This window comes from Xylocopa sonorina, chromosome 2, assembly GCF_050948175.1.
Source record: "Xylocopa sonorina isolate GNS202 chromosome 2, iyXylSono1_principal, whole genome shotgun sequence".
Classification (NCBI taxonomy): domain Eukaryota; kingdom Metazoa; phylum Arthropoda; class Insecta; order Hymenoptera; family Apidae; genus Xylocopa; species Xylocopa sonorina.
The window spans coordinates 8,626,360-8,651,609 of record NC_135194.1 but is presented as its reverse complement, the minus strand read 5'-3'; the positions used below and the strand labels follow the sequence as shown (position 1 = coordinate 8,651,609).

At 45.9% G+C, this 25,250-nt stretch overlaps 1 protein-coding gene across 9 annotated transcripts in view; it reads left to right on the top strand.

Annotated features, from left to right (window-relative positions):
- LOC143433192 (rap guanine nucleotide exchange factor 2) overlaps window positions 1–25,250 on the top strand; it is a 147,502-nt gene that overhangs the window by 79,829 nt on the left and 42,423 nt on the right. For 5 of the 9 annotated variants that reach the window (XM_076910386.1, XM_076910385.1, XM_076910387.1 and 2 more), the window contains 2 exons: window positions 11,289–11,975; window positions 19,985–20,060. In XM_076910386.1, coding sequence (XP_076766501.1) covers window positions 11,671–11,975; window positions 19,985–20,060 — 381 coding nt within the window. In that variant the 5' untranslated portion in view covers window positions 11,289–11,670. Of the gene's footprint in view, window positions 1–11,288; window positions 11,976–19,984; window positions 20,061–25,250 lie in introns of those variants that run through there. The other 4 variants (XM_076910389.1, XM_076910390.1, XM_076910388.1 and 1 more) reach the window with 1 other exon arrangement.

Here is a 25,250-nt window from a genome sequence, read left to right as displayed (position 1 = left end):
TAATCCAGGCGATCGTCTGGCTCTCTGCGCGAATCAACCCCTCTGAACCAGGTTTAGTTAGAAAAAGAAAGAGAAAAGGAGATCGCAGCAAAAAATTCATTATGCAAACGTCTTAGTTGTTACTCGAGAACCGTTTCGCACCTTCCACCGCCATCCCATTAACGATTCATCGCGCGATTACCTAATTTGCGCAACACAGAGCGCACCGCTAAACCTGCCCCGTTGAAAAGAAATCGCATTACCGACCAATTCCCGTTGGCGCGGCGGCGCGAACAATGGCCCTCCGAAAGTTAGCCGAGAAAGCGGCTCCTACGAAGATTACGCAAATTCTGCTCGTGTGAAAGAGCAAAAGTCGGGTGCTCGGGGAGCTCGTTTATTTGCGACCGCAACTCGCGTCGATGGCCCCGTCTCGTGAACTAGAAACTCGAGCGCGAACTTGCACCCTGGCAGCCCCCAAAACAATGACGGATCGCGGGGACACGGAGAGAAGCCATCGAGGTCCTTCGAGCAGGAGGTGGACGAGATGAAAGAGGCTCGCGGTGGCAAAGACTTATGGGAATGGTGCTCGTTAGCCGAGAAGCTGCGGAGAGAAAGTCGCAGGATCGTCGGGATTAGGACAGGGCGCAACAATGGCTGGGCTGGTTGTCCTTGCGCGGCAAGGATTCCCTCTTTGCGCGCCTTTTTCACGTCCACGGGTCCTCCTCTCGCCAGCTCCTCTACCCTTCGCTCTGTCGTGCCTTTTTGTCCACGGTGGCCCGCCTTTGCCGTTTTCTTCGATCTCACGGCTCCTTTGTCGTCTCGCGGCATTGTCGTTACCAACGTTCGGCATTGTTAACGACAATACCGCTGCTGGCTGTTTCTCGCGGAAACATCTCGACCGTGCCACCAGGAATATTTTACGCGACACTTGACGGAGGATCGAGCGGACCGGACATTAACGCGTCATCTTTGCGAAACGGTTCTGTTCGTGGGTGGCGCCGTTTACTACTTGCTTTTTCTTTCTCCGAGGATTTTCGATTCTTTCAGTCGCGTGATTCGCTTGATTTCGGCTCTCGTGAGATTCTGATGAAACGGGGTTTGTACATTAGGTTTGTAAATAGTCGTGCGAACGAAACTAATTTTTTCGTAGCATAGAAACGATTGCTTAAATAGTTCGACAGATAATTCCATTGTAAATTTGATTTGATATCGTTAGCTGTGTATTTTTAGCGGTATTTCAATTTGAGTTAACGATCCACCTGCCTTGCGATGTTACAAATAGGATGATCCTGGAATGGAGAAAATTATAATTGACGTGACCTCGATATGGAAGCATTTCACTCGATCAGCATACAAAATTATCTGTTTCTGCACCGCGTGAATCCTTAATCCTCTATTTAATTATAATTGTTGGGTTTTCAGAAATTTATGCAGACGCGTTGAACGGTTCTCGAGGTTTATTATTTAAACGCTGTAACGTATATCACAATGGAGCTGTGCTCGTGTCAGTTTTTTCTTCTGATCGCGTTCTGGTACGACGAAAACGAGGTACGGATGAGAATCGTCGTGCCTTTCAGCCCTTTTCAGCCGCGATCGAGCTCTGATTCGTTTCTTTTCTCCTAGCCACGGTCAAGAGAGATTGGATTTGAAATCGACGCACTTTCGACGTGACGCGGTCGAGATTCCATTCATCGTTCGGTAGAACGATGCACGGACTCGTTACTCGTTTCGAAAATTCTTTCGCAGGACGCTTCAATTTTAATATCGCGCTCGACTCGCGCGTAGGTTGCACGTGGAAGAGCGTACACCTACCGGGTTTCCATGTACGCGCCTCTCGTGCACGCGCGACCTACAGGATAAAATGAAACAGTGTTCCTGGGAAATTGCGAGATTTAATCCAACGTGTTCCAGGAGTTACGTTAAAGAAATTATATTTTTCCATCCATCGCGCATACGCCCAAGTGTATCAGATTTATCCTCCTGGCAATTAATTCGATTCTCTTGTCGATATCTGTTGTTGCTTCAAGGAAATTAGTCAAAAATTCTCAAAAAAAATTGCGGTTTCCTTGGCAGAGGAAGAAAAGCAAGAAAATAATCGCGATGGAATCCGCAGCAAAGTCCACGCAAAAAGTTGCTTGGGTTTTGCAAGGGGTGAAATAAATTATTCCCAATATCATAGACGAAGAACCATCTAGTTCCTCGTCTATTGAACTCTTCCATCGCGATGGCTGCTCAGTCGATAAAAAAGGATTGGAAACTCCCAAGGACTGACGCGTTCGAAACTTTCAAGGTCCATCCATCTCTGATAAAGCTTCTCCTCGCTCTGACCCGGCCAGGAAAGCCGCGTCTCTTCCTTCCCGTTGCGTAATACGGATCGCCGTATCGCGGAAGGGTAATTACCAAGGTAACGGATTACATTCCGTTTCTCAGTGGAAACTTCTTACCGTTCCGCCTCGCGTCGAGGGATTATGCAGGCCATTCACGAGGAAGATCGCCGTTGGAACGTTATCGCCGATATTACGACGGTTTTATGGGCGGAAAAAGATAACAAGTGCCGTTAACGATTTTATGAGCCACGGATTGCTGATAAAGTCCCCAGAGCGGCAGAGTTACGCTCTGTTTCGCCGAGGACGCGCGACGTTTCTACGCGCGACGGTTCCAGGGAGAAGTTAACAGCCATCGAGAGGGGGCTCGACAGAAAAGTGTCGCAGCCGCGTAGATCTAGTTTTTTTGTTAGGTTGGAATGTCGTTTATTGAAATTCATTCCTTCTTGTCTTTTTTTCTTTTTTTTTTTTTTATCGACTCGACTCGCTGGTTTATAGGAGATAATAAAAGTTATCGCGATGGGGCAGGTTACGATGCAACAGTGACGAACGCGGACGCGAGTTCGTTACGCTGGTTACGAGCGAGAGATAATTACAGCACGAACAAAAGTTCGTTTCGAGAGTATAAGCTGCGCGTGTAACCTCGCTTTTTGCTCGTTGCGCGCTGCGTTACATTTCCAGTTATAATTACGGGGATGCCTCAGCCGGGTTTTTTAACATCACGTCTGTTTTCGTCCGTCTTGTTAACACTTTCTATAGTTGCTTTCAAAATGCAAGTAGCTCTTACTACGATAAGCACGTGGTAGTTTTATGTAACACAGAGTTTTTCTCATACGATTCATGTATTTGTCGTCTTACTTGCTCGAAGCAGATGAATCGAACGAGTCTCAACATCGCTCGAAACTTGAGACACGTTTAGAATCGAGAGAAGTGGCCTCGACTAAACTCGAAAGTACATCTCGTGTAAATAATAGAGTCGAATCGACAAAGTGGCACCGAATTACTTCTGCTCGAGTGCCCGACCAGCCAATCCATGTAAAATAAGTTTTACGCGACGCGTCTCTTCCCGTCTCGCGCGGAACTCCCAAGGGGAGACGTTCGATCGCGTTAGTCTTACCCCTCGCCAGCGAGCGAAATCGACGAATCGAGCGTGAAGAAAGGAAAGAATCGTAGAAACGGATGGAACGTCGCGAGAAGTTCGCAAACAAAATTGCATCTGACGATTTCTGCAGAAACGAATGGAAATGTTTCGCCTCATAATTCAAATATTGATCAGCCGTAAAGGAATAAGCGAGGAACAGGCGTAAATATATATTCTCCCCGTACAAACGTTATCCTTTTTCGCAACTATCACCCTGTTCGCGATATCCACCGATTCGCAGCACACGAAACAGATTGCTTTCTCGTCGAGCAGTTCCACCACTCTCACGGAACATTCGAATCGAGTGTCGCCAGTGCATTGCACGCAGCCAGAAAAATGCACGCTGCGCTATGCGCCAAACTCGTTTCTCACGTGTTTTATACGAAATCGATGGGGTGTTTTACGGTGGCCGTTGTTGGCGCATGGAGCGTCTGAATGTTAGCGCCGCTTCCGGTTGGAACGGATCAGAAGCGAGGGCGAGGCGGTGGTGAATTATTTCTGCTTTCTCTGGCGCAACGTCGGGGCACGACTCGTGCCGACTATTTTTAACTTGGATCGCGGAGGGACGCGATTCCTCGCGTTTCAACGGATTCGTTAAGACGTCACAGCCGCTGATAATCAATCCAACGTGGTCGCGTGACTCGGTTTCGGTCACGAGATTTCACCGAGCAAGTTCGTAAGTGAAACGAACGGTGCGAGGAACGGGTAACCGGGCTGAATGCCACACGAACGATGCATAGACGCTCGTACCTACTCGTTCCACTGTTCGAAAGTGTCTCGATTCAGGATTGTCGATTAGGACAGCGGCTTCGAGACGAGCGTCGTCAGCCGTGTATCTGGCGGTTAACAGAAACTGTATTACTTGCTTCAGTCGATCACTGGACCGTTTGTATCATAGTCAACTCGACCAGAGACAAGAATCTACTTAATACCACGTGCTACATTAACTCCGTGAAGATCGTCATCCTCGAACTTCCTACTCGAAACGACCCATTCACCCAAAACTCGCACACGAACAGGAAGACGTAGACGTTGTAGAAATTACAAAGTACCAGTTTCCTTTGTAAGAATGAGAAACATCGTACGACAAACGGCGCTTTTAAGCGTAATCGTTACGAATAATTTAGCAAGGGAGCATGGTCCTACAGATGGAAAGATTCTTCGTTGGCGCGCCTCAGACGCGGCTACGGGGGTGAATCGTTTCACTGGTTGGCTTTAAACGACGCCAGGGGGGTTTGTTAACGCGCGACCGCGACGAACTTTTCGTTATCGCGGCGATTCCTTTTGTCCCGGGTGGAAGTTGTCGGTGGCGGACGAAACTTTCGGTGTTGTAACACGGGACGCGATTGTGTCTCGACGCGGAACGAAGTCGAGGGCTGATAAGCGAGCCGCGATGAATTTGTGTTCTGTCGCCATGCGATGGAGATGGAACGTAGAGAAGACGAGAAGCGTGGCTCTTACGCGTAATCGCGAATTCATTTTTCCCTCGTCGCGTTGCGAGTTGATCGATTATTCGTTTAGATACTCGATAAGTGGGGCACGAATTCTCGTTCAATCCGCGAAAGGTATGCAAGCGCGGTTTAGCGTGTTTCAGATAAACCGGCTAGTTTTCCAGCGTTTTTCAGCTCGCGTGACAAGTCGTCGCTAAACTTGAACACGAAGTTTGCACTGATATCGAGCTCAACGCGATAAGACTTCTTAAGACCGTAATAATTTCATTCGAGAAGTTGATCTGCGCGAGTAAGTCCGCGGCGAGGCTTCGAGTTGGAATCTAATTCGCAACACGTATTAAACGTTAAGATGTACTCAGTTTTCGTCGTTGTTACAAGTGTGTTTGGATAATGACGTGTTTCCGCTGATTTATAGACATACACTCGACGCAGAGGAGTTTCGTTCGAACGTCTTAATTGATACGCGAAAGACATGACGCGAGAGGTTAATTTATTTCGAGATTCCCGTAATATTTCGAACGGTTTCCAGAAATAACACGCATTCCCTTCGTACTAGCGCAGAGAGGCCGCAGCGTGTACTATAAATACGAAATTCTTGTCTAAACTCAGGATACATCGAGAACGATCTTAAAAACGATACATGCGAGACCTACGTCTAGGTTTACAACACATACTGATCGTATGAGTCATTTACGATTCAGTAGCTGTTTCGCAACGCTGGGTACACACGGATACTTCGAATCGCTCCGTTAGAAATGGTGGAAGGCAACGTTTCTATTCATCTTTGATTTTCGCAATTACTCTTAAAATATGAAATAAAATTGGGGTTGGTCTAGCAGGTATCAAAGAAGAGCGAACTGTTTCCTCACGCTCCAAGAAACTTTCCTCGAAAATTCATCCAGCAGAGAGAAATCCTTTGGATTCGAGAGGAGGCGGAACGAGGGGTCGTCGGTTTACCTGCAAAATTCCGTGTAATCTCGCACCTGCGATTCTTACAACCCCCTCTGGAACGGTTCAGGCAGTGGTTTCGAGGTTGAAACTTTTGCGTAGACGCGTTTCCGTACACTGCCACCAGGTCCAAAAGAGGTCGAATATCTTTCATGCATATCGAATTGCTTTTTGCCTCTCTGCTTTCCCAGTTGAACACGAATCGTTTGAAATTATTAATAGAAACGACAAGTTTGCTTCGCGAAGTTCCTCGAAAATAGTTTACTCGTAAATAAAAATAGTGACAGTCAGAACAGAGTAAAGCTCCAAATCTTCTCAACAAAAATTCAAGTATCGTACGCATTTATCAGAACTCCAAAAGCAATCTGATCCAATTTTCCTTCGCGTTATCGACGTATAACCCATCTCTTTTCTGAAACGCATCGTCGAACGACATTAAGGGTGGCAACATTTCCCAAGGAGCGATCCAGAGAAACTCATTGTCCAGCTCGCACAGGTGCGACCCATCTCGTTCGAGACGAAACGCGTCGTTTTACCTGAACGTCGGATGCAGCTTCGCGCACCTGAGATCCGGTGAGACGAGCCGGAAACTGGCGCGCAGCAGGTAGGGGTAGCAGTTCTCCTCCGCTGGCTGGTGGTGGCCTCTCGTCGAGGACGGGCTCGGCCACTCGGTGCACTCTGCGAAACTTTTCCAGGGTACGTTTGCGTAGACGCGTTTGCAAACACTCGAGGGCCTCGGCGCTAGAATGTTTAAACGGCTGCTAACGGGACTCGGGTAAAAAGCTTGGCTGTTCACGTGGCCGTGCGAAAGTTTCGCGAGCACTTGCCCCAGCCTCGTCGGCTCCGTGGGCCAGTTTCGGTGATATTTCAACCACCGTGTTGCATCTCGAAGCTTATGCTCGAGAAGGAAACTTCGTCGATAACTTTCGTCGTTCGAATTGTCGTTTTGTAGTTAACTGGAAATTGCCGGAGTTTCTCGAACGTGGTGTTTGTTCTCCACGTGACAGAGGAATTTTGATATTCGACGTTGAAATATATTTTGACGCTTCGAGACGAGAAATTTGGAAGAATTATCGAGAGAGAAAAATAGTTCGGAAGTCTCAAGTAGTATTTCAAGTACCTACGATTCTATTTCGAACTTCTGACCTTAAAATAAGCTACTGTACCGCGGGCCTGGTTACTTCTGCCTCGAGAAAACCTGCTACTTAAAACTTGCTGACAGCCGACTGTGTTTACGACTTGTTTTATTTCGATTAACCATGGCTTGCTTGTGTTTCGAACGAAACGTGGCGCGCGGTACAAATTAAGATCCGAATTCATTTTCGGTTAATGTTAGAATTAACGAGAAGCGTGTCAGAAATGGAAACGAGATAATAAATATGGATGGAAGGGCTGCGTATAAAATAGTGAGAAACGTTTTTAAGATATTTCTTTCAATTTTATTTCATTACGAAAGTGATAGAAAAATTTGGTGACAGTTGTTCAAGTTTTTTGTGAAGTCAAGTTACGCGAAGCAGTAAAGTTGATTGTGTCGTGTCACGTTAAGCGTGGAAACCGTACATTTTTAAAGAGGATGCTCATCTAGAATCCATCACTTGGTTAATTACAGTTCTATTTATGCGTGCGAATATCATGCAAGGTAGTACCTTTCGTCTCTCTTATTTCATCTGGCCACTGTAAATGTCGCTGGTTTTATTGCGCCCCGTAAACTGTTTACTTGAGGAGTTCTGGATTCCATCTGGGAACGAGACGCAGCCGAACGGTATGAAGAAACCATTGCCTCGCTTCAATTAAAGTCATTTAATCGCTCATTTACTCGATTTTTTTCGCTCAATTCACTTTCCCACTCCTTAATCGATTCTATTTCGCTAATCGAAGTACACTCGAGAGAACCAATCCTCGCGTTCATTTCTACAAAACAAGAGCGCCGCGTAAATAATTTATATCTATTGTATACAACAAATCCCCAAGATTTCCTTAACCTCGAGAGCATCGATCAATCAAAACCGTGAATCACACTTCCTACTTGCACTTCTTCGCGCATTTCTTCGTCGTTCACGCGTTAGACAAACGGAAATAATAACATTCTCTCTCGAAAAATTAGGCTACTCTTGTTTTCTCGCGCGCTAAATAAATAGAATTTCGCGTGAAACAATCGCTGGTCGAACTCGCGACTGGTCTCTCGCCGCGAACAAGAGAAACACGGGTGCAAGCATTTCTGCTTCATCCCCCGGTCAATTCGACGACGCTCCTCTTTTTTCGTACAAAGGAACTCGCCTCTTCTGCCCCGTATGTACGTTTCCACGCGCGTCTACGACGAGAGGAAGACGAGCCGCTTCTCGAGCGCGTGCTCAAGAGGTTTTGCAAGCTCGCTGAATTTCTATACACCCGGCTCGAGAAGGTCTGCCAGCCTCCGCCTCGTCCGCCCCCCTTAAACCTATTCCTCCTCGGGGACCTCTTATGCACTTCAACGTGCACCGTTACCAAGACTTTCCCACGGCCGTGTCCTCCGGTAATCTCCGCGTCTTTCGGACCGGAGCCACCGCGCCTGAGGCAACCGGGACCAGGGCTCTTTCGACAACAAACTTTCGTTGTTTCGCACGAACATCTACATAGATCCTTCCGCCGATGCCTCCCGTTAGTTCTGCAGTTTTCTCTTCGCATCGATCCAAGCGAGCGTACGAGACCAGTCGAATACATTTTTGCGAGATGGAACTTGTGCAATTGGAATGTTATTCGAGAAGATGATATTCGCCTGACCTGTCGAATTGTTTTCGTCGAATTCTTTCTGTAAGTTTTGTCGCGGGATAATAATTAAGATCCGAATGATTGTTAAGCGAGAGTACGTTGAAAGTGTTGGGATTCTATTCATTTATGAAAGCAATGGTTTGACGAAACGTGTTTGAATGTGCGCGCGTTTTAAGAGACATCGCAGGAGGATCTTAGCGGTTCTTTTTATGAATCAGTAGCTTTCTATTCAGTGTGCCTGGTGTACGCATAGCTGGTTCCATTTGAGGAGGTAACGGTGGATGGTCTTGCTGTTGTTGGTCGTTATGGAGAAAGACATTACGCTCGTGACAGAAGCTTCTACCTGGGCTTGATTAATCGCAACGTATTCGTATCGCACGAGCCTGTTTTTTTATCCATCGTCGCACGAGTCTTTTCGTAATACGCGAAACTTCAATTGAAAATTCTTTCACGGACGCGCGCAAATTTATAATCGTCCCGTTTCGTAAACTTCTTAACAGTTTCGTCACGCGAGATGAACGGTCGTCGAGCGATTAAATCCTCGTTAGGCCGCGAAACTGACAAATTGTCGCGCGATGAATAGCCCCGCAGTATTGGCCTCTGGATGGGATACCTGTGGAGGAACGTAGACGATTCGATTGAAAAGGAACGACGGAAGGGCGGGCTGCAAAAAAATCTTGGGGTCCCGACATTTTCCCGACGCGCACTCTTCTTGTGTGAAACTTTCGTTGCTTAGCTAAACGGAGATTTCGTTCGTTTCCTCGCGTGAGAATTTTTTTTCCCGCTCTGCGAGTGGTATTGTGTAAGACGCGTTCAGAGAAGACCGTTGAGAGGAGTAGAAAATATGTTGGGATTTTTTATTTTCAAACAACAGTGGCCTTTACGATATTAATTCGCGTTATCTGCTAAACGCGATGTAGATAAAGCTCTCGCACGAGAGGGGAGAATTATCAGTCCATAGTGATGCGCCAGGTTAATTGCTTTAAAGATTCTAATAAAACGAATAACATTAACGATGGGAATGGAAGGAGAATACCTTTTTCCGTTCTATTAAAACGTTAGATTTAATTGCTTCGATATCCCAGACCTTCCACGTTACAAGAACAAAATAAAAGACAGACTGTACAGTTACTTCCATGTTGGAAGAAAATCGACTCGAAATGGCGAGCCACGCGATTACACATCGCGGCGCAATAAACAGAAACGTATTCGCGTTTCGAAGCAATCATTGTCGACGGGGAACTACCGTAAAACACAAATACACCCAGCGTAGAACCAGCAGCTTCTCGACTGGTTGCGCCCGTCGAACCGCCCACTTTTCCAAGAACCGACTTTCCCAATAACGCACTTCCGTTGGCAACTTCGATATTCGTAACCCATCCGTATCCTCGTTTCTCACGGGGCGCCCAGGGAACGAGGATAAAAGGGTACCTTGTATCCCGATCGCGACTACCCGCGATCGCCTCGATCGACGGCGTTATCGAGGCCGCATCGAGCCGTTTATCGACCGGCTCGCCTCTCGAGATCGTAACACGGATCAAAGGACTTATCTTCCCTCGGTCGCGACGCTACGCTTCACGTTTCGTCCCCACGACACACGACTCCTTTATGGCTGCCACGTATTTTATCGTCGACCACTTTCTAACACCCCTGGCTCGTTATCGCGACGCAGTGCAAACGTGGAAATTGATAAGGCGACGGGGTCGACATCGCGACGCCCGTCGCCCTGGATGAACCGCGCCCTCGCGCGCACCGTTGACAACGGATCGCAATAAAATCGTGTCAGACGACTCTCTGTTCGATGGATTTGTACGCGCGCACGCGGTCGGGAACCGGAGGCTCGCCTAAACAGCCTGGCTGCGTGCGTTCCTCCGATTTACAATGCCCTCCGTTACGCGACGGCTACACGGAAGCGGAGGCGGCTGCGTTTCGGTTCTAATTACGATCGAGCCCCGGCTGGAGGATTCTCGCGTCTGTCCGTGATCACTTCCGGACGAGAGTCGCGTGGGCTTTGTTGATCTGTTCCTGTGTTTGTGTTTTTCTTTTTTTTTCTTTTTGGGGGGAGAAATGGTTCAATGGGGAAACGGGGTGAATATTTTTGGCGCCATATGGAGCCAAATGTAAGGGCAGTTTTGGAGGAGAGATATGAGAATGTTAACGATGAACAACAATTTTAATGATGATAACAAATTTGCTGTATTATTAGAGAATTTATGTTAATTTTGTTAGTTCTGATTTGTGTGAATTCTGGTTACCAATTATATCACGTCGATATTTTATAGAACAGATAGATCGAACGAGATTATCGATTCGTTAGTGAAGCTAATTGAACTGTAAAGTGGATCGACTATCAAAATCTGATTATCGCTCCAGTTAGAAGTCGAGTTTTTGCACCAAATGAATAGAAATTATGTAATCGTCCGATAATACACTTAGATCGATCCAAAACGGTGCTACCAAACTAAAGCAAACCTGCTGACCGTCCCGCGAAAAGACTTCCACTCTAACCTAATTAACAAGTTTCCACCGAGCCTTGAAAACTAGCGCGCGCCACTGGTTAATCCCTAAGTGGATGATCAACTCGTAGAAGCTCATTCTAAACCTCTGCCAACTGGATGGTCGATCAAAGCCTGGTTCACGGACGTCCCACGGAATCCAGTCCAAGCCTAACTCGAAAATACGAATTCCTTTCAACAGACGGCCGTTCAGCCACCGAAAAAACGTCGCTGCGAGAATCCCTATTGTGCGACCCTGCTCGATAGCGTTCTCTGATTGAACGCCCACCCTCGCGCGCACGGAAACGCATAGACGCACACACACGCGCGCGTGTCACAAATCTGCGCGCGATTCAAACGGAAAAGAGAAAACGCGGAACGTTGCCGACGGGCGAAGTCCTGAAGGATGTAGTCGAGAGCGTTGGGGACGAATGAGCGGATAAAAGAAGAAAAAAGACAAGATGGAGGCGAAAGAGGAGTCGTCCGAGTCCTGGAGGATTCAGGGCTGAGAGAGAGAGAGGAGTGTACACAGAGAGAGAGGACAGTCTGCGCGTGTGTGAAGAAAAGAGAGATAGAGAGGGAGGATGCACAAGCACACGAGCCAACTACGTGGCCCCAGCGGCCCAGGAAGCGGACACCATGTTGCTAATAGAGGTCCTGTCAGGAGATGGAACAGCTTCCACGGCGGTGGAAGCGTCGGGGCGAGTAATTTCAACGACACCGTCGGAAATGGCAATCTGCCCTCTGGTATGATCGTCAAAGCTCCCCAGGAGCCGTTCAGGGCCGTGCCTAAGGTCGTCCAGGCCCTCAGGAGCGAGTCAGTCGATAGGAGCTATCGCGTCCAGCCACCGCCGCCACCTGCGTTCCCGCGAAGACGGTTCTCCGTGTGGTGAGTCTGGATATCGACTTTAGTTCGAGATTATTATCGTTCGTAGATACGTTTGTGTGTACATGTACCGCTGTTCTAATTGTTTTCTCATTTTTTTTTTTCAAATAATGTACCAAGTCTATACCAATAATACCAAGTCTGAATCGACTAATCGTAGCTACTGTTTTTCGGTTATTTAGAAATATTATTATTTAGAAAATTAGCTTATATTGTTATTTAGAAAATTAACGTACGCACTGTCGTGAAACTTGACGAACTATAAATGCCAGAGATATGATTATTTCATGACTAAATTCTATAAGAAAAAGACAAGGTTTCAAGGGGTTGCTCGCGACATCGCGTTTAGTTCGAGAGCTGATTAAGCCGCGGTTAACGGCAGTAATGCAACCAGATTCTAATTTAATTCTTTAACTGCCTTTCGATACGGTCGGCTGTACACGCCATGGAAACATCCCATTCCGCATCGGCTGACGTACGTTCGCGTCATGGGTTGATATATTGATCCAATCAGTGAAACGCATCTGCTAAACCGAAATGAGATGAAACGCGTTCGATGTGTTTAAGCGCGCGTGTACCTAGCAATCACGAGGGAAAAATTAATATCGGGACACACGGGTCCACGCTTTTCATTATTCCCGTGCTTTTGTGTTCGAAGCGTTGCGAAATGTGCCTCTGCTTGGTTCTACACGAGTTGTAGATTACGTTCGATCGTCACGTTCGCCGCGTTAAGTTAATAAATAACATTGCGCGGGAGTGTACTTAAGATACGAACGGATCCATACTTAGGAGAATTCGATATCTTATCATTAAAACGGAGATACCGGACAATAAAAGGCTCGTGTACCCGTTCAAGTGATAAGATTAGATACTTGAAGATCGTTAAGTTTGTAATTTAATTATCATTCATTGACTTCGTGTATCTGTTGGGAAAAAGTTGACACTTTTTTTATCCGTAAAACGCCAGATATTATTTTCTCGCTTGCCATTGAAGACATTTGATCATTTTTAAATTACACGCGACCTCAATTCGGGCAAAAATTTATACATGCTTTACGCAACGGTAATTTTTCCCTCATTAAAAATCAATCAGAATCATTCCCCGTGTTTACGGAAGTTAATCGCACGCGATAATTAATTTTCGGGGCCCAGTGGCCGTAAATTAACGCGGATGCGACATAAATCACCTCATCGTGCATTACTCGGACGATAAATCCTGTCCTTGTGCATCCTGCCAAATGGAAAATTAATCATCTTCTCTCATCAAATTTTTACCCGATAAATTCCCAGCAAACCAACGCTGTTTCATAAATTAGACACCCGCTGGCTCGCGATTTCCAATTAATATTAAAGGCGACCCTGCGTCTGCGTGCGCCAAGCGTCATTCTTCCACCGATTCTTGGATCGTCTCGATCGAAGCATCTCGTGAGGATCAACGATAACGCGAAGCGTGCACGCGCGTCACGTTTCAACGACTAATTACGAACATCTAATACGCGAATTATCAACGCCGCTACGCAGACTTCCTTTGTACCCGTCACCAGCATATGTTTAATAGTTCCACTGGACAATGGAGAGTTAACAGGCGTTATTACGCCACTCCGCTCGATCCCATTCCGCTATCCCGTCCACCAGGCTAATGTTAACGCAATTTCGATGCAACAACCTGGAATGAACGCCGCACGGGAGCCCGTAAATCGGCATTTCCTTTACGCGCGACGCGAAATTGGCGCACGGTGACGGGGGACGCTATCTTTTATCGACGCGACGCCGTAACGAAAATTTACTCCCGCGCGTAAATCAGCGTAACGCGTTCCTACAGACGGACACGCGTTACCCATCTGAATATATTTCAATTAATCTCCATAAAAGCGCGACGGACAGCCTCCCGCGTGTATCACCTCTTCGATCCTCTCCCCTTTTCTTCAGCATCCCTCTGTGCTTTTTTTTCTCTTTCTCCTGCTCTCGTTTTCGTTCGATCGTGTAAATACGCGACGCGTAAAATTCGCACGCCGTCGCACGCGTATCGGCGATAAGACGCGATTGAAATTGAACGACTTAACTCTTGGCTCGACGATCGAAATCGTCGTCCAGGGTGAAATCAGCCGACAGCCGCAAGAGTTTCGATGGGCAAACAAAACGAAACGAAACGAACTGGCGAGGTAACCGCGCGCGCTTGTTTCGTACGAAGTTAGAGGGACAGGTGGGCGAGGAGCAAAAGAAGCGGCTGATAAATTGTACGAGATTTATTTCCGAGGGAACGGATGATGGTTAAAGTAAAGGGTTCTTGACGGCTCAAAGGGAGTGCTGGGGACTTGGAGAAAGAAGTCGAGGAAAAAAGACGTTCGACCTCTTAATGCTCGCCGTTACGAGCAAGGTGTTCGTTTACAAATGGATTGAACAGGACGATCGTGCGCGGCGAGACGAGTTACGCGTCTCGCGTCTTTTTCGAGGAGAACGAGTTCGAACTGTCGCGTATGCACGCTCTCGATCGATTTTCTTGCGTAAACTCTGCGCAACAGCTCCACTTTTTCTACGTTCTCTTTGTAAAAATCAATCTTTTTATCAATGTGACAGATGTAGCGTTTCGAAATTACAACCCTCCAAACTACTCAACACTGTAGCCTAGCAAAGGTGCAGAAAAATCGGTGCACGTAATCGGTGCTTGGTTTCAGAAGATCGTGAGAAGTAGTCACATCAACGCGCGACACTTTTCACGTTTTGCTCGTTTTGTAACCAGCTGGAAACAGTTTGGAAACGGTTAAAGAACAGTGGTGGGTAACGTAAGAACGAGAGGCGAACGAAACCGATGGCGGTTGCACGTAGCGGCACTGGTTGAAATATCTCATCAGGTCGGTTAAGTTCGGAAGCAAGTTCGGTTAAATCGAGTGCGTAATGTCACGAAGCGAGCGAGGAAATCCGTCGCGGCACGAGAACGACTCGGCGGGACGTTTCGCGGATGTTGGGACTGTTTTCGAGGGGGAAGTCGCGGGCGTTCTTTCGACATACCCTCGACGAAACGGGGCGGTACAGTGGCGTAATCGTTCGTGCATTTATCGAGAGAATGGCCAGTGGATTGGTGAACGTTGGCGAATTTTACGCGCGTCGTAAATAACTTATCGACTTGAGCGTGGAACGTTTTAAAATGGTTGGATCGCAGTTGGCCATCGACGATCGGTGGATCCCGCATTCCCGCCGCGGAACTTTTAGTTAAGAGACCTTACTGGATTTCATTTAACGATCGTAAAGCATCATTAAATCTAATCCCCGCTGTAAGACGGCGTCGATGATGAAATCTCGCTCGTAAATCCGGAATGAAAGTATGGCGTAACCGCGTAACGTGGACTTCAATTCTGGTCGTTAGTCGCGACGCGCGAGTTTCATAGGCTCCCCTGGTTTATTAAAACGATTTCAGAAACTCGCCTGTGGAGGCGAGTAATATAAGGGAGATTGAGAAACTTTTAACTCTTTGTCATTCTTTGAACCGCGTCGAGATCGAGAGCTCTGTAATACGCAGGTAATTGCTGGGACGGTGATGTTAATTAAGCGATATTTTAACCTTCTTTCTCGAATGGAAAAGGTGTCGAGACTTTGGCCGATTTAAGCGAGTCGCGCAAAGAATTCCAGTGAACTGTGTATGCGGGTCGCTCGTTAGACACTGATTCGAACCATTTAAACAAATAACAGAGGAAGGAAACGCGTCGTAGATTAAACTCCACTTGTTAGAGAAAAAAAAAAAGAGAACGACAGGATTAAGTGGAACATTCAAGTTACCCGCGATGTCTTCCATAAAGCTTCATTAAAAACCTCCCTCGATAGACAATGTCCAGCGTAAACACGGCGAGAGAAATCCGAAGGAAATTCTAGTGTTCTCCGGCAATTATAAAACCATCAGAAACCGCTTGCCTCGCCATGAGTGAAACCGAAGATCCGAGAAACGCGTCGAGAATGAGCGAAACAAATAAGAAGACGGAGAAAGAAGAAAAGAGGAAACCCGCGCGCAGCACGTCAGAGCCGCGAACGAGGCTCATCCATAAACGAAACGACCATAATCACCAGGGTACGTGCCAGCTCGTTCGACGTTACGGGGTTAGCTCGCGATGGGGTTGCGAGAAGCCTGGCCGCGCGATACGCGTCGGATTCAATTTTCCGCGCTGTACGCACACGTGACGCGTTACGCATGGCGCTGGTTAGAGCAAGACGATCCGCGAGGGGAGGTCGAGAACCTTTGGCGAACCATCCTTCCGCCGGGTAATTCTTAGTCGGTCCTCGTTCAGCCACGTTTGATGCACGACTGTCGATACGTCGTATCGTTCGTATTAACGCCACGGGAGATTTATGGGTCGACGCGTGGACAGGTGTATACGCCTCGACGATGGTCGCGCGTCTCTTGCGTCTCTAAAACGTTGGACGAGATGAAAGGAACCGGGAAGACGTTGCTGAGGGAGCGTTGCGCGAGTCGAGAAAGGGGTGGTTCGTTGCGTCATTGGTATCAGAGTGGTAATACTAGAATTTTTATGTTGAACTAATTTTTGTTGGAATTGTTTCCTTTTTGTAGAATATTGTAGGAAATGAGTGTTTATTTAAATTTTGCTTTCCGATGTTGGTTTGCCATTGGTTAGTTTTCGTTTATGCTGCATTGCGTTTCTTAAACTATTCTTTTACGTGCAAATACTTGACACAGCTTTCTTCTCGATTTTTCACTTATTTCTGCAATATTTTGGACAGTTTATTTTTGACCAGCTTCGATCTCAATACTCGAATGTCATGCGAAGACGATCAAGCAGTGGCTAAAATCCCATTGTACGTTTCGTACCGATGCTAGCCCATTCGTCTTCATAAATTACGATTTCTGAAAGGTGCACAGCTCACGTAGAATCTCGCTTCCAATTAAGGCTATTAATGTACAGCGAACACGCGACACGGTTACACGGGAAAAGGTTACGCTTCAGAAGAAATCTCTCGTTACTTTATCGTGCTGACGTTTAATCTCAATGAAAATAGGATAGAGCTACGTACTACGCTGTCAGTTGCAGTTAGATAGAGATTGTGATCGAGGAATTTTCCTTGCAGAGACACAATAAGAAATATTGTATTTTTTTTATGGTAACGATGTTATCGTTAATGGTATCTGCGCTTTGAATCACGAATATCAATTCGCGCGTCGTTGGTGAGCGAATTTTTCTTGCAGCCGACTTCGTAAAGTGTTGCACAGTTTCCTTGGAACGATCTTTAAAGAGTTTTACTAAGTTTTAGCGGGTTCAGAGTCAAGGAAAGATTTCAATACCAAATTTCGAGGAGACTTTCTGGTTTGAATTTTGAAACCAAATGGGCTGACTCCCATTTTAAGTTTGAAGTTGTTACTACATGTTGCTAGAATGCTATGTCGAAATTTATAAAGCTGTATGGTTTTTGAAATTACATTGAGCAGATTTTTGAATATCTTCCTAGCTAATCCACGTTTAACGATCTTAAGATATCTTTGAAGCTGCCTTCGTGAAACCTTGCGCAAAGTCAATGTCCTTTCATAACCGCAACCACAATCGACTCGATATCTACAGTCACTCTCTTTTCTATAAAGCAACGAATCCATTTCTCAGCATGGTTCGACTATCTTTTCGATGAAGTGCTGTGTCATCTTGACAAGTCTTAAATATCTTTGCCTCTCTAGCATGAAAGAATACTTTTGCAATTTTAGCTAAATAAATTGGTAGAGATCAAGAATGCCATTAAAATTATCTCCTTGCCAAAAAGAAAAGAAAAATAGAAACTTACTTTTAATTTCAAATAGAGAATAGAAGATATCCTTACGCTTTTATCGTTATACATTATTAAAGAAGGATAACATGCCCCGTTCAATCCTCTTATCAACATTAACGTCGTCAAACATTTACACACCGCTTAATCATACTTAACCGTGCAATTTTATCAGCGTGCTTATGCTCGGTCTGCAATAATTTTCGTTCACGTCCAGAAATATAAAACGCCGTACCATGGATAAACGTAGCTACGCGAAAAAAGAGAGATAATTCGGTGCAGACATTTTTCAATCACGCATTCATTAGATCCAATTAGACGACGATCATCTCGAGCTACCCGAAGTAAAGCTAAATAGAACATCAGAATTGATCTCCCGGTTAAATTATATTTAGAGTCTTGCTGATCTATTATCTAACTAATCCTCTTAACGTGATCCAACTATATAGAACCTGCAGCCTAACGAAGTACATAAATCATTAGCCAGCATGAATGGCCACCGTGGAATTAACGGTGACACGGTAGAAGTGAATTCTCGACCGAATGAATTCAGCATCCAATGCTGTTCGAAGAATCTGTACAAATACATTAGCAACGCGTGGATTCGAGCGAATATAAAAAAAGAAACCAGCAAATGTAGTACCGTTGTACCAATTAACAGAGCCGAATCCTCCATTTCTATAACCGAAACAACAACAGAACGTATCCGTAAAACATTATACGAGGCAATTATTAATACCCCGTTTATCGTATCCCACATTAGCTGGGCAAAGCAACCCAGCATTGAACTAAATTAACCCAGGCAGCTCTAATTCGAAAGGGTAGTCGAACAAACGCTTGCAAATCTCAATTCGCGTCGATAGGATTACCGTAACGGGCGCGGAAAATTTCCGCCAATAATTCGCGGCCACCTTGCGCCGTTGTTAAACATGTTTCTCTCGGAAATAATACGCGTTCCCCCCCGTTTACAAAGGGGAAAATTATACCAGCGGCATTGTTCGACCCTCGACCTTCTCGCGTAGCCGCGGGAGATTTTTGTTTGATCGACGGGTGTGTGTGCGCGCGCGTACAACAGGAGAATCCGTGGCTAATTCGAGGAGTGGCCACGGGTCCTCGCGACGGGAGAGAAACATCTGTCGATGGCGGATCGTAAACATTTAAAAGCCAGAACCGCCGCGACAATGGGGGGATACGTGTATTTAAGGGTGGGCCCCTCGTCAGAGATAGCCGGCCATTACATCGAGCGGGGCGCGATTTTTTTTTCCTACGACGCGCATCGCACGTTTTACCCGATTGCCACTTCCGTGTCGACGTTCGAGCCACCACCCTGCGTGTTCATCCCCGCCAGTTCGCTGTTATTGTTGCAGCGGAAAAGAAATTTATGGCGCGTGCGTTCGATGGTTATCGCTTTCGACCCCTTTAGCGAGCGGCGCGCGCGATGAAATTGAACTCGCGCCGCGTTATCACGCTGGTATACGTGAATGCACTATCCGGTGCAGGTAATTATCGGCGTACGTGCGCGGGATGGAAGAAACGGCGTTTTCTTTTGCTCGAATAATCGGGAGGAACGATAAACTGGACGATGTCGTGTCGTTTTTACAGGAGAAAAGTGGTACATGCCTGAAGATTTTCATTTTATACCGGCGTTTTTATCGCTCGCTCCTCTGAAATTCTTCTTCGAATGCGGTTTTATATTTTTCGCTCGCCTCCTGTTATGCATTTCCATCGCTAAAAACCGGTATAATGGGTCTATTTTCCGACTTTTCATAGTGGCCCGATTTTAAAGTGGAATGTCCGTGGTAAACTCCATTAAAGCCCTCGAAAAATAACACGAGCGTATTCGAGCATTCAAAACGGCACCGGCTCGGCGATCCATTATTTACGGGGAACCGTGAAAGGAATAAAAGCGCGCGCGTGTCGATAAAACGAAAAATAGCAGTTACCGAACTATAAAACACACGAAAAGCATTTCGTATCAAAGGAAGATGAATTAAATGCTTTGAAAAAAAATGGCAAAATAAGTTTAATACATTCTTGCTCGACAAAGAAAACGCAGGGGATGCGATACACAACCCCCTCTGATTTTAAGGAAAACGAGAGATAATCTCGTTTCTCGCGTTGTTTATCGACCGGAAATGAAAGGGGAAATAAATATTGCCACTTTTACGAGAAATCGTACCCGAGGAAGGTTTCCCTTCCGCCAGGCGAACCTCGAGGACGGATTTTAACCGCGTCGCCTCCCATTTCTGTTGCAGCTTTGGCAAGCGGACGGGTGGCAGCGCCAGGAGACCCAACGAATGCTTCGTTCTCGAGCCCTCCGAGATGATCGTCGTAAGTAGAAACGCCGTATACCCCGCTGAAAGGTCCGCGCAGCCAGTTTTACGACGAGTGTCGTAATTTGCACGTTGGCGAAAAATTCCGCGGCAAGTTTCGCCGTGGCGTCGGAGGAAGCTCGCCCTGAGACGGAAGTTTGCGAGGTTTTTACGCCAGGAAACGAGCCACCCCCTCCGACGCCACGGTTCGAACCGTAGCCTGCGTTGTAATTTCTTGCACGTTCGACGATAAAATTTCGAGGTAACGATCGAAGTAGCTCGCGTAATCGGGCTGAACTAGCCGAAGGGGTAGTTCAACCCTTTAAACCGATTCGTACATTTATTCAATTCCCAGCGTTCTTCAAACATATTTACAACTATCCTTCGCTATACAAACGCTTCTTAGCTGCAGATCTTTAAAACGTAACTCGACTTTATTAATTGCTCGACATTTTTAGTACAATACTCGAATAATACGTCGCAAATCTTTAAATTCAGTTCGTATAATATTATGACAAATAAGAACAAAAATTTAACGACTCCTTGTACAAGTAATACGTGAGAAAGGAATTGTCTGAAAAATTTCTTATAAAACCCCACGAACACGCTCGTACGCGAACCACCCTCGATCATCCCCTATATATAAAATTTCAATTCTAATCGCGTGCACACGGTACGTCGCGTATCAAACGGCCGCGCCTCATTCGACACGCGAGGCGAGCCGTCTGCCCGCGTCGTGCCAAATTTCGTTTTACCATTCTCCCCAAACAAAGTCCAACGAGCGTTAACACGTTCCGTCGTTCATCTGTCTGCGAGCGAGCGCGCGCGCCCTCGTAGCTCTCGCGTGTTTTTCCCGGATTCTCCTCGCGCGTCGGCTGAAAAGCCAACGGGAATAACGGTCTATCGTGGAGAGCGGTACGGCGTATAGAAACGAGGCAAGGAATCGACGCGAATTTCTCTTTTTCCGACCGGTTTGTCCCACATTTCGCGAAACGTACGCGCGCGGCAAAGAGCGGAAAGAGCACGGCCGTCCCCTGCGTTGCCCGCGAACTATTCCGGACGCGGCGGCGATATCGCGTAATGAAAGACAATGCTGTCCAGACTCGAGACGCAACGCGGCAGACAGTTAATCGATAGCTCCTCCTCTCAGCCGTGCGTTTATGCCCGCGTACACGGAGTTTTCGTGCACCTTGTCGTTGCGCGTCCTCCTCTCGATCCGCGCCCAATGATCGCGATCACGCGGACGGATTATTGGGCGGATTCGAATCGAGGAACCACGGGGATGCTTTCTTTTCTCTCTTTACTTCGTTCGTTTTTTCTGACGAAGAAACGTGGAGCTCGATGATGAGTATCGATATATTGGTGTCTGGCGATTAGAGGATGTCTGGTTGAGTTTTTTAGGGGAAGTTAGTGGAGCGTCGTGAGACGCGCTGGGGATTAGAAGGAAATGATTGAAGTCGAATATTAATGTATTATGAATTTGACGGAAATTAAATGGAATTTATTTTGTTTCGATCTAGCAATCCAATTTTCCGACGAACCAAATCAAAATCCACGCAAACGAAAATTAACAATACCGAAAGGTTTGCCAGGACGTGGCTGTCTTTACATATCCAATAAAATGTACACCGTTTCGAGGCAAATTGTATTGGTATATCGGTGTCTGGCGATTAGAGGCATGTCTGGTCGAGTTTTTTAAGGGAAGTTAGTGGAGCGTCGTGAGACGCGCTGGGGATTAGAAGGAAATGATTGAATTCGAATATTAATGTATTATGAATTTGACGAAAATTAAATGGAATTTATTTTGTCTCGATCTAGCATGTTTTTGCAAGCGTACGCGTACACGCAATTAATTCAGCAGAAGTTCGCTTGTTTAATCTAATTCGAAACTGGGTCGTGGCGTCAAAGATATGAATTTCTCGAGACAACTACATTAAAGTCGCTCGGTTGAAAAGTTTAAATGGATTTGCAGCTCGTAGGATTATAAACAGTGTTTTGATTACTTGATTAAAGTTCTGCTAATAAGACGCGGAGGAATCAGCCTCCCGGTGGATCTGTTGAAAATCGCTGGAGCGGATTCCAATTATCCGACTGCCTGCAGTTGTTTCGACGTTTTAAATTCACGCAGCTTCCCCCTCGCGAGCTTTACCAGTTCTGTTTTCGAGACGTTCCCTTTATCGCCGACGGGAACAGACTGTGTTGTGCTGCCATCTACGATGCGATTCCCTGTTTTACCGACCGTCCACCAAGATCTTGGGATCTATGGATCGCAAAGTCGCGCGCTTATCGATCGATCTCCAAGAACGGTTCAAATTTTCGTACGAAAATTGAGGCAACGTAGAATTCCAAATTTTATTATTTAATCATTTTATTTTATTTATTAGGATATTAAAAGAGACGATTTAAAAAAATTCATGGCTCTCGACGTGGATGGTATTCTCCAAAAGTTACAAATATTATAATTTCCAGTAACTAAAACTTTGAGGCCTGATCATTTCAATATCAATTCAATTTTGTATTATCTTTTATTTTGTGGTGCTCACAGGGCACTTACAAACGCTTTAGTTACTCATAAATTTGCTTTTACATGTTTCATAGGGTAAGTCATATCTGGCGTAAGCATTAATCGTCCACTCGACGCATCATATTATTACGTTGCTAGAAAATTCTACGCGCTTCTACAAATATCAGCAATTTACATCGTTATGCAACAATTCTGAACTGAAAAACTCGATGAACCGCGACGTTTCCGGTGCACGTTGCTCCTGCGAACGAAACACGCCTCTGCACGATCTCGAATTCTCCGGTTCCCCGTTTCTTTCTTATCGTGCCTTAATCCCGTCTTATCTAAAATTCATCAGAACTTTCTACCGTCGCGACTACGCTCCAGGCCGTGACGGATGAACGCAGGAACGATTAAATGCACGCGCCCTCGCGTTTCTCACGATGACTCGCGTCGGACTAATCGGTCGGCTATGAATTTTAAACGATCCCGTTCCCAATAATCGAACCTTGGAAAAGTTCCGTAGTTGGAAATTAGTTGAAATCCGGCCACCGTCGGGAAACGCGACGAACTTTTGGCTATAAATCATCTCGATCGAGTCGACAGCTCGCGAGAACTCGTTATCGAGTGACGAGCCAGCGATGATAATGCTGCCTCGAATCGGATCGATGAAATTGTTCGAAAGGTATTTCGACGACGATTTCTCGGAACGATTCGTCAGGAGTGTTTCGACATTGTCGTTGCATCGATGAAAAGTACCGTGCTCCGTTTTATCAAAGAAATTTCATTGAACGACTTAATGTCTGAGCTCGTTTGGATTAGTCAACCATAATGTCTAGAGGAAGAAATTTTAGTTTAAAACACCGAGGTACATATACGCTTAGTGCAAACTGCACTTTGGATTACGCAACGCGTTGTCATTGTACCGTGGACGCGCGTCTCTCTGTGTATCGTGTACCAACTTCCTGTTCTCGTCTGTTTCAACTGTTTTTTCTAGCATTATCTCGGCTCCTCGGTTGACAACGTTCCATTATGTACGTCGTATCGTTCGCTTTAACTGTAATTATTCTTTGACCGAATTCAATTGCTTCTTCTCTGCGCGTACTCGACCGTAGCCAACCTTCTATCGAAATTAAAATCTATTATCGATTGGAGTTGAAAGAGTAATTGAAGCCGCAAAATTACTTCGACTTTGCATAATGAATTTGATAAATTCACCCGCGTGAATAACACATGTTCGTTTAATAACACGTAGAAAGCGCTAATCAACGCGCGCAGCGTTTTACGACGGGACTTCGTTATAACTCGCTTTAAGATTAAGTGATTAACGTCGAGAGGGATGTATTATAAAGTATCATGAGGAAGTGTGACCGCTTTCACTAGGTAGTTTTTGCGAGGAACGTTTGCAGCCGTTACCAGGCATTAATTTCTTTCCCGTGTCGCGGTTCCTTTTTCTTATAATCGCACGAATTACTCAAACGGCGGAATGCCGGTGAAAGTATTACGCGGTCGAGGACCATTATTTCCTTCCGTGACTTAATCGTTATCGTAATTGCTAACGTTTCAAGGAATTTATTGGACAGTTCATTTCTGTCCGCGAGAGAGGCGAAGTAAAGAATAAAAAGGACAGAAGAAACGTAATTCAGCACGAAGTAAACGGTTCGAATGCGCGATGACGATTATCGCGGATACTCGCATGAGTCAACCTGTCGTCGTCCGCGACAAGAAAATGCGATCGATAACGAATAAATATGAAAAGGCGAGCAGCCGGCGAGTCCGTGAATTTTCCGATAATTCCTTTTCGAACGGCAATTAATCCCCGCGCGAGATGTTGCGTTTGTTTTGCCGGCGATCTCGTTAATTCTGTAACTTTGCCTCGCTCGTTTCGCAACCGGATATATCCTGTCAATCGATAGGATTAACGATCACCGTGGAAATTATGAACGATGCTTTACAAACGGGAACGCAAAACATTTTCCGCGCTGATTTAATGCGGGATAGATGGATACAGCGCTTCGTCAGGATTATTTATTTATCGCCAAAGAACGTGTCGACTCGGTTCGTCTAAACGACGCGTGCTAGTTTGCAAAATTTCCTATCTTATCTCTTCAAATTAATCAAGATATTATTATTCTTATCTATACGTTTTTACTTAAGTGTATAAAATATCGTATGGATAACAAAACACTTAAGAACTTTTACGATTTTGACTCACATTACGTATTAGTGTGCAAGCAACGTGACGAAAGTATAATTCTAGCACATTATTTCTACATAAAAGTATGTATTTGCTCAAATGGATAGAAGAAAGGGTGACGATCAATCTGTAACGCGAGAGAAACGTTCGAGATCCTCCGACAAGCGCCAGATTTTCACAGTTCCTCGTATATCATCCCTCGATGTCTCTCTAGCCTCTCTCGCTTTCTCTCCCATTGATCACGGGGTAGTTCAGACGTCGTAAAAGAATTTCTCCGGCCGCAACGTCGCCGGTAGAAAAATATTGGCAGTCGATAGTGACGTCACTGGTTCACGCGCCGCTCGAGGCGTCCCTATGACCCGCTACGAATTGCCCGCCCGACCTTTCACCTTCTCCACTCTTCCTCTCTACCGTTTCGATCTGTCGTCGCGGTTCTTTTTCGTTTCTCTTGCTTTCTCTCTTCTCCGCGTTCGCGTCCAGTTTACACGCCCCTTTGGCTTCCTGTAACT